Source organism: Macrobrachium rosenbergii, chromosome 41, assembly GCF_040412425.1.
Source record: "Macrobrachium rosenbergii isolate ZJJX-2024 chromosome 41, ASM4041242v1, whole genome shotgun sequence".
Lineage (NCBI taxonomy): Eukaryota > Metazoa > Arthropoda > Malacostraca > Decapoda > Palaemonidae > Macrobrachium > Macrobrachium rosenbergii.
Window position 1 is genome coordinate 98592864 of NC_089781.1, and position 17476 is coordinate 98610339.

The following is a 17476-nucleotide window of genomic DNA, read 5'->3' on the forward strand; positions in this document are numbered from 1 at the left end:
TTTGATTACTGGTCATAAAAATTGATGGCTTAAGGTTCGGCAATATTCCACAGTGTGTGTCCTTTCAGATTTGAGGAAACAGTGATAGTTTTTGTTGAAAAGGTAAGGAGCATTCGAGATGTCATTGTAAATATAAACTTTCAAGTAAACCATAAACCATACCCCCTGTCTACTCCCAGGTAAAATAACTCGACTAATGGTATTCAATGCCCTTACAGTTTTTTCTATCCTAAGGATGACTTGGTGGGAATAAGATAAATGAGGTAACCTTGGATTCATGTTTTTAATACTCAAATTCACCTAACGTTTACATTTTTATATAATAAGGTTGTGGGGTAGGATGACTAGTTGAAAAACTGCCAAATTTAAATAGTAAGCAGCCATACTTCCTAACTACCCTTGAATTTTCATTAGTTTTTCATAAATATTCTTATAGTGTCTCCTTCACTTTTCCAGATTCTTGAATCTTAAATCTTCTCTGATGTTGACACAGCATACTCGTTTTGGATTTTAAACAAATAGCAAGAAAGCCATGTATAAAACTTTTTTTATTTTGATATGTAGTAACGGTCTATATCCATTCATGTTTTATCTTTTGTGTACTTTCCTGTTTTTTATAACTGTTCATCACTTGAAACAGAAGATACTTTTCCTATGTTTTAAACTGCTGTACTGTACTTTTATTTTTATTTTTATTAAATGTTCTATTATCTTTATTCTCCATGACATTCGGTGAAATGAAGCCTGCGTCTGCTCTCCTTTTTGTTTTGCCGTTGTGAACGTAGCAGAAAAAAATTCTTGACCCTTTTTGAGATTCGAAACGAACGTACCAGGCTGATTTTCCCCGTCATATGATTTGGTCTTTTTTGCCCATTTCATCTCTGACTTTTCCTTTTCTCTTTGTGTTTTTCAGAGGCTTCCTGAACCCTGGAACAAAGGTAAACAGTCCACCACCATCACTTCGCCTCTCTGGCCCCCCCTAAAAGGCTGCCGCCTGCCCTCTGACGCTGTCCTGTTGTGCCTGACCACACGCGTGACACTGTGTGCGTCTGGCATCCTTTTTTTAGCAGTTCCCCTCATATTCTCACCACTCTCGAACTATGAATTCTCTCGTTGTCTGTGCAACTATTTTTGAATCATTTTAAAGGCCTTCCATTTTATATACCCTTATGTTTTTTGGATTCCCTGCCCTATATCCTTAATCATTTTCAAACTCTAGGAAGTCCTGAATAGTTTTTTTTTTTTATATATAATTGCAGTTATTTTAAGATGTAGCATTAGTATTTTTTTTTTTAATGTAGTTTTTTCCAAGATTTCCTGCAGTATTGTATCTATCTATATTACCATAGTAGTTCTTACAAGAGTAATGCCTATATGCTTGCTTGTAGGAAGGTGCTCCATAGAATATTCAGATAACATATGTATGTGTATATAATGTGTTCAAGTATACATGTTATATATACCCAACTGTTAACTGTGATAGTTTTGACATTTTTGCCACGTAATATGCAGCTTTTGTTTCCCCTAGTCACAACTCTCCACCCCCCCCAAATGAAAGTTAACAAAAATCTGTTGCATTTTCATGTTTGTGGTTACGAAGAAAGTACGAATCACAGCCTAATTTGATCGTTTGTCGAGTGGAAAAAAAAGTGATTTTCCATCCTAACGAATTGACCATTTTGTTTTGGGTCCCCATTACTCTTTGATGTAGAGAAGTATTCCCCGTAAGTATACATTAGTATTTCTTTTTGTTTTCCCCTAAGGAGAATATATATATGTAGGGTTTAGAAAGCCCCCTTTTCCCCAGTCATTTCAGTGTATTCTAGTACTGCTGTTTTTTAATATCTTGAATCTCGCTTCACATATTTGCTTTGTCTAGTCTTTTTTGTACAGTACAGCACAGCACAGTTCTCAACACATCCTTCTGTCAAGCTCAAACTGTTCTTGATGTGCCTTACTCCTAATGACAAGTCATTTTGCTTACATTCTATTATCATGTTCTTATTTCTTGTATTAAGTCTTTAATTTAATCAGAAATGGGCTGCTGTTTTGCTATTACTACGACTATTATATTATTATTATTATTCAGAACTAGATTAAGTAGTGTGGTTTCAGGGTTCCCGCCTATCCAAAGATTTTATTGTTTACTAATGCTGTTCTCCGCTCCCCCCAGCTCCCTGCCCCCTCCCCCAACTTTGAAAATTTTGAAAAGAGAGTGATTTTATCTGCTGCATGTCCATCTTACCAGAATGTGGTTTTATATACTTTGTGTAATTTAGAATTTTTACTCCTCAGTAAGAAGTTTAGTTGTGGTACGTGTAGAGAAAAACAAGGCTTGGTCACTGCTAGCTCTCCTGATAACTGCTGAATTGAGGACGACCTCTTGCAAAGACTGTATTTTCTTTGTATGCCTACTAAATCTCTTCAGCAGTACGTCGACCTTACAAAAAAAAAAAAGCTGTCCTTTCTGTCTCCTGTTTAGATGCACTAGTTTTCCTTTCCTGTCGTCAGAGAACTTGATAATTGTGTTCTTGTCATCGTTCTCTCTACATACCCAAACCATTTCTCAAACTTACTCCACTCACTGTCATACTATATACAAATGTTCATCTCTACAAGTTCCACATTTCATTTGCATTCAGCATATGCTTCATTTTCCTAAAGATTTACTGCAGTCGTTTCTTACATCTAACATTAGTTTTCACAAGTCTGATTTACCAACTTAAAGATGTAGTGTATTGAAGGTAAATTACCATTGTATTGACCATAGAAAAGTGTTGATTTTGTTTCATTAAAAATCCATGACGATTTAAAGGTGGTGGTACTATCGAATCGACTGGGACCATTTTTGGGGAACTTCATTGTTAAGGGATTTGGGATTCAACAGTTACATACTCATTTTGGACGGACACTTTTCAGCAGGTTAATGCAACTAGATTTATTTGAAGTGGAACCTTTTTGGGAAAACTAATTCATTATTAAGGGATTTGGGATTCAGCGTTTACATACTCATTTTGGACAGACACTTTTCAGCAGGTTAATGCAACTAGGTTTATTTGAAGTGGAACCTTTTTGGGAAAACTAATTCATTATTAAGGGATTTGGGATTCAGCATTTACATACTCATTTTGGACAGACATTTTTCAGCAGGTTAATGCAATTAAATTTATTCCAAGTGGAACCTTTCTGGGAAAACTTCGTTGGTCGTAAGGGATTTGGGATTCAGCAGTTACATATGGTACTCATTTTGGACAGACATTTTCCAGCAGGTATACAACTAAATTGATTTCAAAACTTTATTTGGGCCTTGAAGTTCTTGTGGGTACAGCAGTGACACTTGTAACATTTCAAGGATTTTTTCCCCTCGTCATTATCAGCTGAGTTTTTCATCTAAAATGTGTTGAAATGGAATTATTCTTGATGGCTTTAGTAGATTACCATTCCCTGGTGAAAGGCATTTCTTCCTTTTTTTTTTTATTTTCTAAAAAAAAACTTGGGACAATCATAATCAGCTTTAATGGGTTTTGAAATTTATATGTACTGCTTTCAAAACATTTTGAAAAGCTTCGTGCTCCCCATTTTTTGTTTATACTTAATGTTAAAAAAAGCCAGGGACGGTCATAATCAGCTTACATGGGTTTTGAAAATTTGTGACAATTTGTACTGCATTAATTTTCTGTGGATTCTCTCATCCATACAAATTGCAGTATCTCTTGCATTTGCCCCTGTCAGGGTGGACAGATTTCATTACCTCAGTAGCATGGAGTAGCTCTCATCTCTGTCATTACTTAGTGTATATATCATTTTAAAGTTAGTATTAGTATTTTTATTTCTTTGCAATTTGTCTTTGTTTGTGGGTGGACAGGCACCTCAATATCTCAGGATCTGGGAGTGGCCCCCACTTGCGTCATTTCTAAGTCGCCATCAATTTAAAGCTAATGGTTTTTCTATTTCTTTACAATTACCATCATAGATAAGCAGTTTGGTGTATAAAATTTGTGTGCTTTTTGGAGTTTATGCATAAATAGTTGTATTTATTACCAAAATAGTGTGTAAGTGCCAATGATTAATGGTTGAGCAGGTGGTCATGGTTTTGGTTAGTTTTTACGTCCATTAGCAGGATGTCATGCATACTAATGAATAAGTTTTGATGAAACAAAATGAAAGGATATGTTGGTGTATTCCATGTAATAAACTTGTGGATACATTAATGATTTTGATCATTTTTTGGCGCAGTAGACAACATCCATGCCATCATAACATCCACATTAGAAGGTGAGTGAAAACTGAGACTTCGAACAAGCGCTTTCGCAGTTTATTCTACATTTTCAAGTCCACACTGAGAATGTAGAGTAAACTACGAAAGTACTTGTTCAAAGTCCCGGTTTTCACTCACCCTCTGACTTGGACTTTATAATATTCTCAAGCACGCGTCCCTTCGTGCTGCATTGGATATGGAACATGCATACGTTTCCCATCTGGTGGGAGTTGTGATGTGAATGTCTGCACCAAAATTCTTAGAAGTCTTTACAACTTTTTTTTTTTAATACTAAAAACACGCACCGGAAATTCTAATACAGCTGTATTCAAGTTCATGTTAATTCATTGGTCTGAATTAAGTGCAGTATGAAGTAATGTTAATACAGTTTTCCAAGTTTGTCCTGCTCTTAGTCTTTACAAGAGCTGTGATCTAATAACTGTGATTAAATAAATGAAGAACAAACACTCTTGGACTGCCTTAAAAGGAAGAATGTTAACTCAGTGGCCTTGTTTAAATCAAAAGTAAGGGTACCATAGTACCCAAGTCCTACTGTATTGTCTGTCCTCTATCTTACTTTCCACCCTCTAACAATTTGTTTCACAGTGCAACAGTGAAGTCTTCCTCCTGTTGCACCTTTCAAACCTTTTTGCCCAAATTTCTCTTTCAGTGCTGAATGACCTCATAGGTCCCAGCTCTTGGCCTGTGGCCTAATGTTATATCCCATTCCATAGTGGCCAAGTCTTAGATGTGAAAACTATAAATCGTTTGAAAGTTCATGTTTTGCTTGTGATGACTTAATGGACATATTTGCATTGCAGATGTCAGAAGTATTGATTGAATGAACTAGATGGTACCTTTTTGAGCCTACTGAGGGAAGTCTGCTGTGCAATTTGACAGCTCTTACTATCTCTGTCCTCTGTTTTCAAGTCCTGAGCTGCCATGACAGCCTTTGTTTTCAAGTCCTGAGCTGCCATGACAGCCTTGCTCCCTGTCATATCGGACATAATCCTTTAATAGATGTTGCCTTAGATGAATTGGAATATTGAAGTACATGGTGCAGTTATTGGTCTGACTTGGGTTAATATGTTGCAAATAACTTTTGGGTCCCCAAGAGTTCTCTTTAATATATTGCCTGTATACCTTGAAGCACCCACACATGCTGTATATTTACACATGAAAACTATATCAACTCATTTATGCTGTAAAAGTTAAGTATACCTTAGTTTTACCAGACCACTGAGCTGATTAACTGCTCTCCTAGGGCTGGCCCGAAGGATTAGACTTATTTAACGTGGCTAAGAACCAATTGGTTACTTAGCAACCGGACCTGCAGCTTATTGTGGAATCCGAACCACATTATAGCGAGAAATGAATTTCTATCACCAGAAATAAATTCCTCTAACTCTTCATTAGCCGGCCGGAGAGTCAAACTCGGGCCTAACGAGTGCAAGGCCACAACTCTACTGACTCGCCCAAGGAAGAGCTCGATTTATGCTGTAAATTTGAGGCATTGCAGCTGGCGAGTGAACCATCCATAGACTACACAACAGTTCCATCTGTTTTTCTACAATCTTCACTTTGTTTACTCCAAACAGTGTCAGAATTTAACTTTGTTTACTCTACACAGTTTCAGAATTACTATGTGCAGCACTCTATAACAGTAGAGGTATTCAAAGTTTATACATCACTAAAAAAATGAGGTGCAAAGTGAAACCATCACTGCAAGAGCGTTGAAGACATTTCCTTTTAAATGTTTATATTTGGGGAAAAATGAGAGATGGATACTGTAGTTGCACTTTTGTGAATTAAGTTTTTACATTTTATTTTGTATTCTCAGTGCTTTGTAACCAGTACAGTTGGAAATTCCTGGTACAGGACTGCAAATTGCAAATTCCTCATAATCCCATGTAGATAAGAGTGGAATTATGGCATAATAATCCCTTAGAGACATGACCTTACAGTGCCAGAGCAGATGAGGGATGCCTGAAAGTAGCAGAACTAGTGGAAGTCTGACCCCCAGCCAATGCTAACACACCCTGTTCCTTAGCCTAACCTGGAAGTTTACTTACTGACGACCCTTTGTGAACACAATCAAGTTAGTAACTGTGGAAATTAAATGGCAGAACGTTTTGCAATCTGACCCCTAGTCAGTGCTAGCCTAACCAATCCTTAGCCTGACTTGGCAGTTTATTTACTGACTGGCTATTCTATGTAAACACAATCAAGCCATTAACTGTGGAAATTAAATGGCAGAACCTAGTGAAATATGACTCCCTAGCCAATGCTAACGCACCCCAATCCCTAGCCTAACCTGACGGTTTACTGCCTGACTACCCTCATGAACTATGGAAACCACAGGAACAAGAACATTATAGCACTGATGCCAGAGTACAGTTCAACACCTTTTTCTCCCTTGAAGCACACCCATATACTCCCCTCTAGCAGACTGGATGTAATTGATCTGACTTGATTTAATATAATCACAAAGAGGTCCAGAGTAGTTACAAGTAGATTGTACTGCAGACTAAAGAATTCTGTTATGATCAACTCTGAAGGATTCATCATACCAGGTAGTTTTGGGCTTAACTGTAAGCTCCTGGAATATGTGGTTCTTTAAGTTCCTCTTTTCGAGGTTTCAGAGGATTACATCTGATGTTTCAGGACTACTTTTCAGTGCTGAAACAGATTTCTGGTCCATTGAAAAGGCCTCACAGTGATGTTTTTCAGTAAGTCTACTTGGGATCTTTATTTTCAGAAAGTCGTGCTTTGCCCAATTCCTATAATACTGTATTCTCTTCTTGTAAACCTTTGAAGGTTCATGGATCCTTGAAAATTATCAAGACACCTGACCCAGAAATAGTAAGGCAAATTTTTGCCTGTGCCAATCGTTTGTGTTGTGGTGTTCGTGTTTGAAACTTATCTTGTTCATAAACCGTTTGAAATCAGAGTCACCTTCATTCCCTGCAGAACTCTGCAGTCTTTTGTTTCCCGGTTTGGGTAGCATGATGGGACACTGCTATTCTGAGTTTCTTGCTCATTAGTGTACATCTTTCTGATCAGGTGAGAAGCTGGTTGTGCTATCCTCTTAGATGAATGCAGTCCAGTATGTACACAGGTTTTTAGCCTTTATTAAGCTGCACATTGTTGCCATAACTTGACAGCTATAACCAAATGCTGAGGCCAGTGGAATAAAAATAACTTTAAATTCTTCATACAATAATTAGATTAAAGATTCTGTAAACATGGTAACAATTCCTCTTTTCCCAACATTTTTTTCAGAAGGTTCTAAGTCCTCTTTCATCCCTCATCATCTGTTATTTAATAGCATGGTTTACATTCATGCTTTGCCAAGCTGTCAGTCTCTCTTCAATCACGTATTGGCCTTCCTATCTCATTAGTACTTGAATGACCTGGATATTGATTTTACTTTGGTTTGGGCTGTCAGTGGTTGAAATACTTGCTGAACATGTAACCAAGTCTTTTGCTGATGTTGTGGTTTTGAGTGCTCTTCAGCCCTGTCCCAGAAAATCTCTTGAATCGGCTAAAGGGGTAAAATTTCATTTATTTTTTTTAAAAAACCCCGACAGTCGCAAGCTTTTTTTTTGCTGTTCTTACCCTTCCTTGTTTGGAATAACATTTTCTATTTAGGTTTCTGTCTGTAATCTAAGAGTCCTCATGTGCTCATCTTGTGTGGTCCCTTTTTATAGGGACAATTTAAAAAAATTTGTCGACATGAATGAGCCCCTTGCTACGAAACTAAGGATTTCCAAACCCCATTTCTTGCCTCCATAATATAAAAAATTATTTTCCAATAACCAGATTTCAAGTCTGAACTAATCAAAAGGTTTCATTAGAGATCTGGTGACAGACACCAACAAAAATCTACATATACTTGGATCTCTTAATGATTTTGAAGGCTAAAGCTGTTGGCTTTGAAAACAAAACAAAGGACGTGGGCTTATAACTTGATTCATGTTGATAGATGTAGGTTTTGACATTTGCATCATCCAGGCTTGAAAGCTGAGGAGGAAAACAGCTGAGTTGATGATGGCTAGTAAGAAGACCGTGAAGATAATTTGTGGGTGGCGTCCTCAGCAGACACTTGTTTGCCTGGTGCAAGGAAGAAATAAAAAAGACCATCTTTAAGGATGATGTCACAGTTTGAATGTAAGAAATAGCAAGAGAAAGCTGTTGCATTTCTGCGGAGATATTCAAAACCAAATTAAAATTCAGTAATTGTCATGAATCTAGATGTTTTCAGACCTATAGTGATGGTGTTTTTAAATTCTCCATCTCCATTTCTTCTTTGTAGGCTATTGTCCTTGCTTGAGAAACAGGTTTACAGAATGTATTCAGTAAGCAAGTTGTGTTCAGTGCAAAAAATTTATACCTGTCTGATACAGCTGGTATGTTTTGTCAACAAGTTACATTTCAGTACATTGAGTAGATTTTGCCCATTCCTGATGAGTAATCAGGTTTAGGTAACAAAATGTACATTCGAACGTGTATGATACCTCACATCTGTGGTATTTAGCAAAAGCCAAAATGTACTTTTCATGTAACTTTCAAATCAAGAACTTGATACTTTTCCAAAGGTAACATATCAAAAACTTATCACAATAAATAATTGGCAATTAAGGAAGTCATAAGATTTCTATTGGTAATTGTTAATTAGGTACAAGCAGTCTATTTGGTACATTTTGTGAACAGTATTGAGTACATATTGTACATGTAGTTCACTTTGTCCATTGGGTACATTATAAGTATGTTGGGTACAATTGTACGTTGTTTCATTGCCAGGGCTCGTTCCCTAGGGCATAAAATTGAAAAAGATATAGTCTTACTCTCTCTAGTAAAAGCTTTGTTATTTTTCACTTCTGGGATTTTACAGAACACATTGAAGAAGTGACCATATACATTTATGTTTCCAAGTTAAAAATAGCAGCAGTCTTCAAACTAATTGAAGGAAAGATATACTTCTACTTTCTCTAGGAAGCTATTATTTTTTCACTTCATGGATTTTACAGAACACTTTTAGGACTTTCATAGACATTTGTATTTCCAAGTTTCAAATGACAGCACTCTTCAGACACCATTTCACAGGATTCCTTATCATATACGTCAAGTGACGCCTTTACTCGTTAATGTTTTGAAGTCAAGAGGTTGATTTCGTCATGAATTATGATGTTGCATGTCCCTATCTTTATGTAAATTCATGGTCAGGTGCATAATTTCTCTCTCTCTCTCTCTCTCTCTCTCTCTCTCTCTCTCTCTCTCTCTCTCTCTCTCTCTCTCTCTCTCTCTCTCTCTCTCTCCTGTTTTAATTTTACCTGTTACTACAGACCATTTGGCTGCCTTTATAATATTATATATATATATATATATATATATATATATATATATATATATATAACTGTTATAACTGTTTACAGACATCAAGTTACGAATTTCGTCCACGAGTTGTGTGTATATTTTAGAGACTTTTTTAGCCACTTAAATTTTTTACAGCCACTTACATTTCTCATTTACATACTTTATTTCTGGCCATTTATATTTCTCATTTACATACTTTATTTTTTTTGTCCATCTATATTTCTCACGTTTCTCATCACTGGTTAAAATCTTCCTCACCCTCCCTTCTCATTGAGGCATTGCTTCTGTGTCAATATTCCATTCCTGTTCAGCCTCTGTGCCTTCCTATTTGATTTTCTTTTCCAAAAAGAATGAAGTGGCCCGTGTGTCTTTCATCTCACGATTATGTAGTGATGGCTGGGAGAGGTGGTCTAATTTTTTTTTTTTTTTTTTTTTTTTATAATGGCTGAATCGTTCCATCAGCACACTTCTCTCTCTCTCTTCCAACAATGACCTGAAGTTTTTTTTTTTTAATGACTGGATCGTTCTGTGACCTGAAGCTTTTTATGGATCATTCCATCTGCACAGCCTCTCTTCCAACAGTGACCTGAAGTTTTTTATGGATCGTTCTGTCTGCACAGCCTCTCTTCCAACAATGACCTGAAGTTTTTTTTTTGACCTGAATTTTTTTTTATGATCGGATCGTTCCATCTGCACAGGCTCTCTCTTCCAACTCTGACTTGAAGTTTTGTAGAGGGATTTTTTTTTTAATGACCGGATCGTTCCATAGCCACAGCCTCTCTCTTCAAACTCTGACCTGAAGTTTTGTATCGTTTCCGAGCCTCTTTTTTTTTTTTTTTTTTTTTTTTTTTTTTTATCAGATCGTTCCATCTGCACAGCCTCTCTCTCTTCCCAATTGTAAACTGAAGTTTATTTTTTAGTGACCGGATCATTCCATCTGCACAGCCTCTCTCTGCCAACTGTAACCTAAGTTTTGTAGAGGGAGTTTTTTTTTTTTTTTTTTTTTTTTTTTTTTTATGATCAGATCGTTCCATCTGCACAGCCTCTCTCTTCCAACTCTGACCTGCAGTTTTGTAGAGGGAGTTTTTTTGGGGTTTTTTATGATCGGATCGTTCCATCTGCACAGTCTCTCTCTCTCTCTCTCTCTCTCTCTCTCTCTCTCTCTCTCTCTCTCTCTCTCTCTCTCTCTCCAACTGTGACCTGTTGCTGGTGGGGATCGTTTCTTTTTGGAAATGGCTGCCCGCCTCGGCGGCGGCGCTGCTCTCTCCCTCTCTCACCTTTGTCTAAAGCTGACACCACCTTTAACCTGTTCCCCCTTGGCTTGGCCCGGTTGGTGCTGGTGCCTCCTCCTCCTCCTCCTCCTCCTCCTCACACCTTTCCCCTCACTCTATCACTCCTTCCATATTTTCCCCGGGTCGTGTTTTCGACTCTTGTTTTTGGGGGTCCTTTGGTTCGTCCCTCTTTTTGATTTTTCCCCTTCATTTCCCTTTTTGATTTCTCTCTCTCTCTCTCTCTCTCTCTCTCTCTCTCTCTCTCTCTCTCTCTCTCTCTCTCTCTCTCTCTCTCTTCCTCCTCCCCTCATTTTCCGCCTGCCGACCCTCTTTCTCATTTTCCCCTCTACCTCACCTCGCCGTTTATTTCATTTGCCGGACTTTTCTTGGTCGTGATTCGATTTTCTTTCATTTTTTTTTTTATCAAGTTGCTGCTTCTGTCCTCCTTCGTGACTCTCTCTCTCTCTCTCTCTCTCTCTCTCTCTCTCTTGTCAGTTATTCTTCCCAAGTTCTTGAGTCGCTGTCTCTCACGTCAATTATTCTTCCCAAGCTCTTGAGTCAGTCTCTCTCTCTCTCTCTCTCTCTCTCTCTCTCTCTCTCTCTCTCTCTCTCTCTCTCTCTCTCTCTCTCGTTAATTATTCTTCCCCAGTTCTTGAGTCTCTCTCTCTCTCTCTATGTCAATTATTCTTCCAAAGTTCCTGAAAGAGAGAGAGAGAGAGAGACTTGCTCACTCCAAGCTGCGTGATGAGGCCTTCTGACCTGCACACCTTTTGGTAAGGGGGAAAGGGTCCACCTCCCCCTTCCCTTGACCACCATTCAGGGTCCTCCTAGGATAACCCCAAAGGCCCCAGCCACCAAGGGCCCCCCCCCCCAACCCCCTCTGGGTTTACTGTCCACGCAGCAGCAGCAGCAGCAGCTCGTCTTCTGGCCTTACTCTTTCTTGTGTCATAGAAGGGGGTAGGGAGTGAGAGGGGAGGGGGGAGTGGAGGGAGTGTTAAACTCTGGTGCCAGCCTTTGTTCCGTTTACTGGGAACTTTTGGTGGTGGGTCCTTTTGGAGGGGTGGGGGACCCAGCTCCCTAATCTTTTACATGTTCCCCCTCTCTCTTTCTCTGTAGCTTGCTTGGTTGAGAGTGCGCCCCTCTCCCCCTTTTTTTTTTTAATGATAGCTTCCTTGAATTAGCTTCTTGAAGTTATCAAATGTCATTAGCCCACCCCCAAATCTCTCTCTCTCTCTCTCTCTCTCTCTCTCTCTCTCTCTCTCTCTCTCTCTCTCTCTCTCTCTCTCTCTGAGATTCCTTTCTTGATATCAAAACGTAATGCTAAAAAATTGGTATTTTTTGCACATAATTGCTGAAAAAATATTAATAATAATTTAATTCACAATATTAACATAAGCCCTTAAATCTTTCATATATAAGAAGGATATATCTTGTTGAGCCCCAAATGGGGGAGTTAGTGCCGTCAGTGCACCTCATGCGGTGCGCTGTAGGCATTACTTAAGGTTCTTTGCGGCGTCCCTTCTGACCCTAGTTGCAACCCCTTTCATACCTTTTACTGTACCTCCGTTCATATTCTGTTATGTTACACCTTTCAAACCACCTTACTGTCAATTTCCGTTTCAGCGCTGAATGGCCTCATAGGTCCCAACGCTTAGTCTTTGGCCCAAATACCGTATTCTATTCTATTCAGATGACAATAGCCCTCCCACCTCAACGAAAGAAAAATAAAGGCATAAGAAAGAAAAAATAGATTAAGGGATAAGAAAGAATAACAGATTATTAAGGTATGTAATCGCTGTTGCATTGGCTTGGCTGGTGGGGGGGGGGCCGCTGTTTTCTATGCAGTCAAGTCTTGCGTTTATATTGTAATTGGCATTTAAATGCTCTGTAATTACGGGCAGGGGATATCTCTCTCTCTCTCTCTCTCTCTCTCTCTCTCTCTCTCTCTCTCTCTCTCTCTCACATGACTGGCTTCCTCCTTTCCTTCCTGTCATGTGTATTTAGGTGTTATTTAGGTTATATTTGCGTTTTGGTATTTCCCCTGGCTTTGTGTTCGTGTCTCTGCTTTCGTTTTGTTACGTGGGTTTCTTTCCTTGTCGTTTGTTGAATATTATTGGGTTTGGTTTTGTTTCTTCTCTTGGGAGGTCGGCGTTTGAAACCTTTTATGTAAGAGAAACAGTGTGTGGTTATGTATTATTAGTATTCAGAATATGAATCCTGTTCATACGGAACGAGGTCACCACAGGGGCCGATGACTTGAAATTCAAGCTTCCAGAGTATTATTATTATTATTATTATTATTATTATTATTATTCTTATTCTTATTCTTATTCTTATATTCAGAATGACCGTATTCATATAGAACAAGCCCACCACAGGGGCCAATGACATGAAATTAAAGCTTCCAAAGAATAATAATATTATTATTATTATTATTATTATTATTATTCAGAATGACCCTATTAATATGGAACGAACCCATCACAGGGGCCATTGACTTGAAATTCGAGCTTCCAAAGAATATTATTATTATTATTATTCTTATTCTTATTCTTATATTCAGAATGACCGTATTCATATAGAACAAGCCCACCACAGGGGCCAATGACATGAAATTAAAGCTTCCAAAGAATAATAATATTATTATTATTATTATTATTCAGAATGACCCTATTAATATGGAACGAACCCATCACAGGGGCCATTGACTTGAAATTCGAGCTTCCAAAGAATACTGTGGCGTTCGTTTGACAGAACTAACAGAAAATAATAAATAATACAGAAAGAGATCAGTTATTAAAAAAATTAACGAATTAATCAATAAACTGGTTATTTTTGCAGGTGAAGGTACACTCAGAATATTATTTTTCAGTCCTTGAAGAGAGATGTGTAACAATCGTAAGCGCTTCTTGAATTGTATTCTTTAAGAATAACAAGCATATTTTCATTAATATAATTCGTTAAGTCTCTATAATTATCCATTTATTTCCCCGTAGGGGTCTAGTGCCGTCAGTGCACATCACACGGTGCACTGTAGGCATTACTTCAGCTTCTTAGAAGCGTCCCTTCCATGCCCCCTAGTTGCAACCCCTTTCATTCCCTTTTACTATACCTCCGCTCGTATTTATTCTTTCTTTTTCCCTACTTTCCACCCTCTCCTGACAATTCACTCATATTGCAACTGCGAAGTTGCAGTATTACGCCTTTCAAACCTTTTTCCTGTCAGTTTCCGTTTCAGCGCTGAATGACCTCATAGGTCCTAGCGCTTGGCCCTTGGCCTAAATTCTATATTCCATTCCATTCTATGTGGGATGCTTGAAGGGGCAAAGACCTGGCACCCACATTATGTGATCATGAAAAGCTGTCATCAGTATACCCGTGTGCTATGCTGTCACCAGCTATTTATTGCTAATTTGTGATATTTAGGAAAATGTGGTTAGTAAAATTGGTGCATTGCTTTTGTGTATGTTTGTGTGTGTGTATGGAAACGTGAGTAAATGTATTTAATTTGTATGTTCCAGTGTAAAAGCTTATGCCATTGTGCAATTTTTTTATTTTTTAAATTTAATTTTTATTCATATCCACGCCGAATGATCTATTTGGTCCCAGCCCCGTAGGGGGGGGGGGAGTGTGCCGTCAGTGCACCCCCATTACTAAAGGTTCTTTGCAGCGTCCCTTCGGCCCCTAGCTACAACCTCTTTCACTCCTTTTACTGTACCTCCGTTCTTATGTTTCTTCCATCTTGCTGCTGTCCCACTCTCTCCTAACAATTGTTTCATAGTGCAACTGCGAAGTTTTCCCCCGTGTTGCACCTTTCAGAGGTATTGTGGCTATCACAATCGCATTTTTATATCATATTAGTGAAAGTTGTTAAAAAAATATGTAATACTCTTGTTTGAATATATCTAAAAGTTTCCACACTTAGTCCCTTGTTAATAGACAGGAAAGTCAGTGAGATATCAAAAACTGACACTCCCCCCCCACATTACGCAAGAAACTGCAAGAATTAAGGAAACGTACTCCCCACATTACTCAAGCAACGGCAAGAATTAAGGAAACGTATGATTTTAATCACACATTCTCAAGTACTGTCGAATCTGAACTTCTGAGTGACAGTCACTTCGAGATTTGCATGCATGCATGCTTGTGCATTGAAATCTACACTCCCACAATACTCGAGCAACTGCAAGAATTGAGGAAAAGTATAATTTTAATCACACATTCTCAAGCACTGTCGAATCTGAACTTCTGAGTTATAGTCACTTCAAGACTTGCATGCTTGTGCATTTAAATCTGCATCTTCCTCTTGGTCTAGTCACTTTAAAGCCAGTCCGACTTCTTTGCAAGAATTAAGGAAAAGTGAAATTTCTACTCATCGTAAGCACTGTCCAATCTGAACTTCTGAGTGACAGTTACTTCGAGACTTCCTTGCATGCACGCTTGTGCATTTAAATCTGCATCTTTCTTTTGGTCTAGTTAGTTTGTAAGGCCAATTCGACAACCATTTCAAGTTGCCTAAGTGAAAAATGCTTCGTTATTACCGAATTCTTTCTGTGGAGCGACTTTGTCTTGAGTTATTTTTGTGCGCGCCTGTGTGTACACGTATGTGCGTAATAACTCCATTCATTGAGCCCAGTGATTCTCAAACTGGGTGCCGTGGCACCCTGGGGTGCCACAGACAGTGCCTAGGGGTGCCGCAAGATTGTCGAGAATTTTGTCTAGACCAGATCATCTCAATGAACAATTGTTAAAAAAAAATGTCAGAAGTCTTTATATAATTATCATTGTGTCTGCTGTAATATATTAGTTCGTGCTATGGGGTGGGATGGTGAAAAAGGGGTGCCACGCTAATGATTACATTAGTTAGGGTGCCATCACCAAAAAAAAAAAAATATTTAGGAACCACTGATTTAGCCTATGGTGTCAATAATGACACGACTTTCTACATAACGGCCCAGTGTGCCAGCAAGCTTGGGAGAGAAGCTCGAGAATCACCTTGCTTCCTGTTGTTGTTGCATTCCCAGCATTGCCCGAACACTTGGCGTGTTCTGTTCCCCAACACGTGGTGTTGTTCCTCGACGCCTCTGTTGCTTGCTTGCTTGCTTGGGTGTGTGTGTGTTTGACGCACAGCTGGTTGTCTTACATAATCGCTGCTTGACTCGCCGCCCGTCGTTTTGACAGGTTGTCAAGGTAAATGTTTTGTGAGGCGTTCTTGGGTTTAATTTGTTCGTCTGTTGGTAAAGGCTCGTTAGGAGCCTTTCATATTAGTCTTTTATTTTCAGGCTTTTGAGCTCATTATTATGCTTAATTGTTCACGGCCTTTTGAGAACGGCCCCATATGCTCGTGACACGAGTTGTTAGGCCCTCATTTGGGTGATGGAAAGGATTGCTGCAGTGGAGAGAGACAAAGAGATTCAGTGTGCACCCTCTTACTTGGGGAAGGAAGAACCCTTATTGACTGATATTGCCCTCTGCGACGTCAAGTTTCGTCTTCGTAAGGTTCTTTTCCGTTATTTGTGTCAGTGGATGGGTCCTTTTGAGTGGTGGAAAAGGATTTCTGCAGTGGAGAGAGAGGTACAAGAGATTCAGTGTACACCCTCTTACTTGGGGAAGGAAGAGCCTTTACTTACTGATATTGCCCTGTGCGACGCCAAGCTTCGACTGCGTAAGGTTCTTTTCCGTTATTTGTGTCAGTGGATGGGTCCTTTTGGGTGGTGGAAAAGGATTTCTGCAGTGGAGAGAGGCACGAGATTCAGTGTTCAGTCTCACTTTGGGAAAGAACAACTTTCGCTGACTGACATAATTCCCTTCTGCGACGCCAAGGTTCGACGTCGTAATTGCCTTCTGCGACGCCGAGGTTCGACGTCGTAGTAGCCTTCTGCGACGCCAAGGTTCGACGTCGTAATAGCCTTCAGCGACGCCAAGCTTCGACGTCGTAATTGCCTTCTGCGACGCCAAGGTTCGACGTCGTAATAGCCTTCTGCGACGCCAAGGTTCGACGTCGTAATTGCCTCCTGCCACGCCAAGGTTCGACGTCGTAAGTGCCTCATGCGACGCCAAGGTTCGACGTCGTAATAGCCCTCTGCGACGCCAAGCTTCGACGTCGTAAGCTTATCAAACCCGTTACCGATATCACGTGGATTTTTTTTTTTTTTTTTTTTTTTTTTTTTTTTTTTTTTTTTTTTGGTAGCACGGGCGTCGGGGTGAGGAACAATGGCTGTTATGGCGGGCGGGTAGCAGCACGAGCGGCGACGGTCCCATTTAGGAGCTGAGAAACCTCCTGTGTGCGAACAGGTGTGCTTGACGCCCTCCCCAAAAGGAGGAAGCAGAAATGGCAGCAGCAGCAGGAGAATCTGAGCGTAATATATTCGCTTGGCCCCTGATTGTTATTCCAAGACCTCCCTGATGGAGATTACACGAAAGGGGTTACTGTGGACACTCCTCCCAGGGCTTTGTGTTGCCCGTGGGGGCCGCCTGGTAATCTTCGCTTTATACGTTAATTTTTTTTTTTTTTTTTTTTACTGTTGGCTTGAGAGAGGAGGGGGCGGGGTGTGTTATAATGTCTTTGGGG

The 17476-nt window shown here is 39.4% G+C and overlaps 1 protein-coding gene across 28 annotated transcripts in view; it reads left to right on the top strand.

Moving 5' to 3' along the window:
• The window catches only part of heph (polypyrimidine tract-binding protein 1 heph), a 387035-nt gene that overhangs the window by 30928 nt on the left and 338631 nt on the right, over positions 1–17476 (top strand). For 19 of the 28 annotated variants that reach the window (XM_067084747.1, XM_067084767.1, XM_067084748.1 and 16 more), the window contains one exon: positions 914–938. The exons of the other annotated variants lie outside the window; for them this stretch is intronic. In XM_067084747.1, the coding sequence (XP_066940848.1) occupies positions 914–938 (25 nt within the window). The remainder of the gene's footprint in view (positions 1–913; positions 939–17476) is intronic. 28 annotated transcript variants of the gene reach the window in all.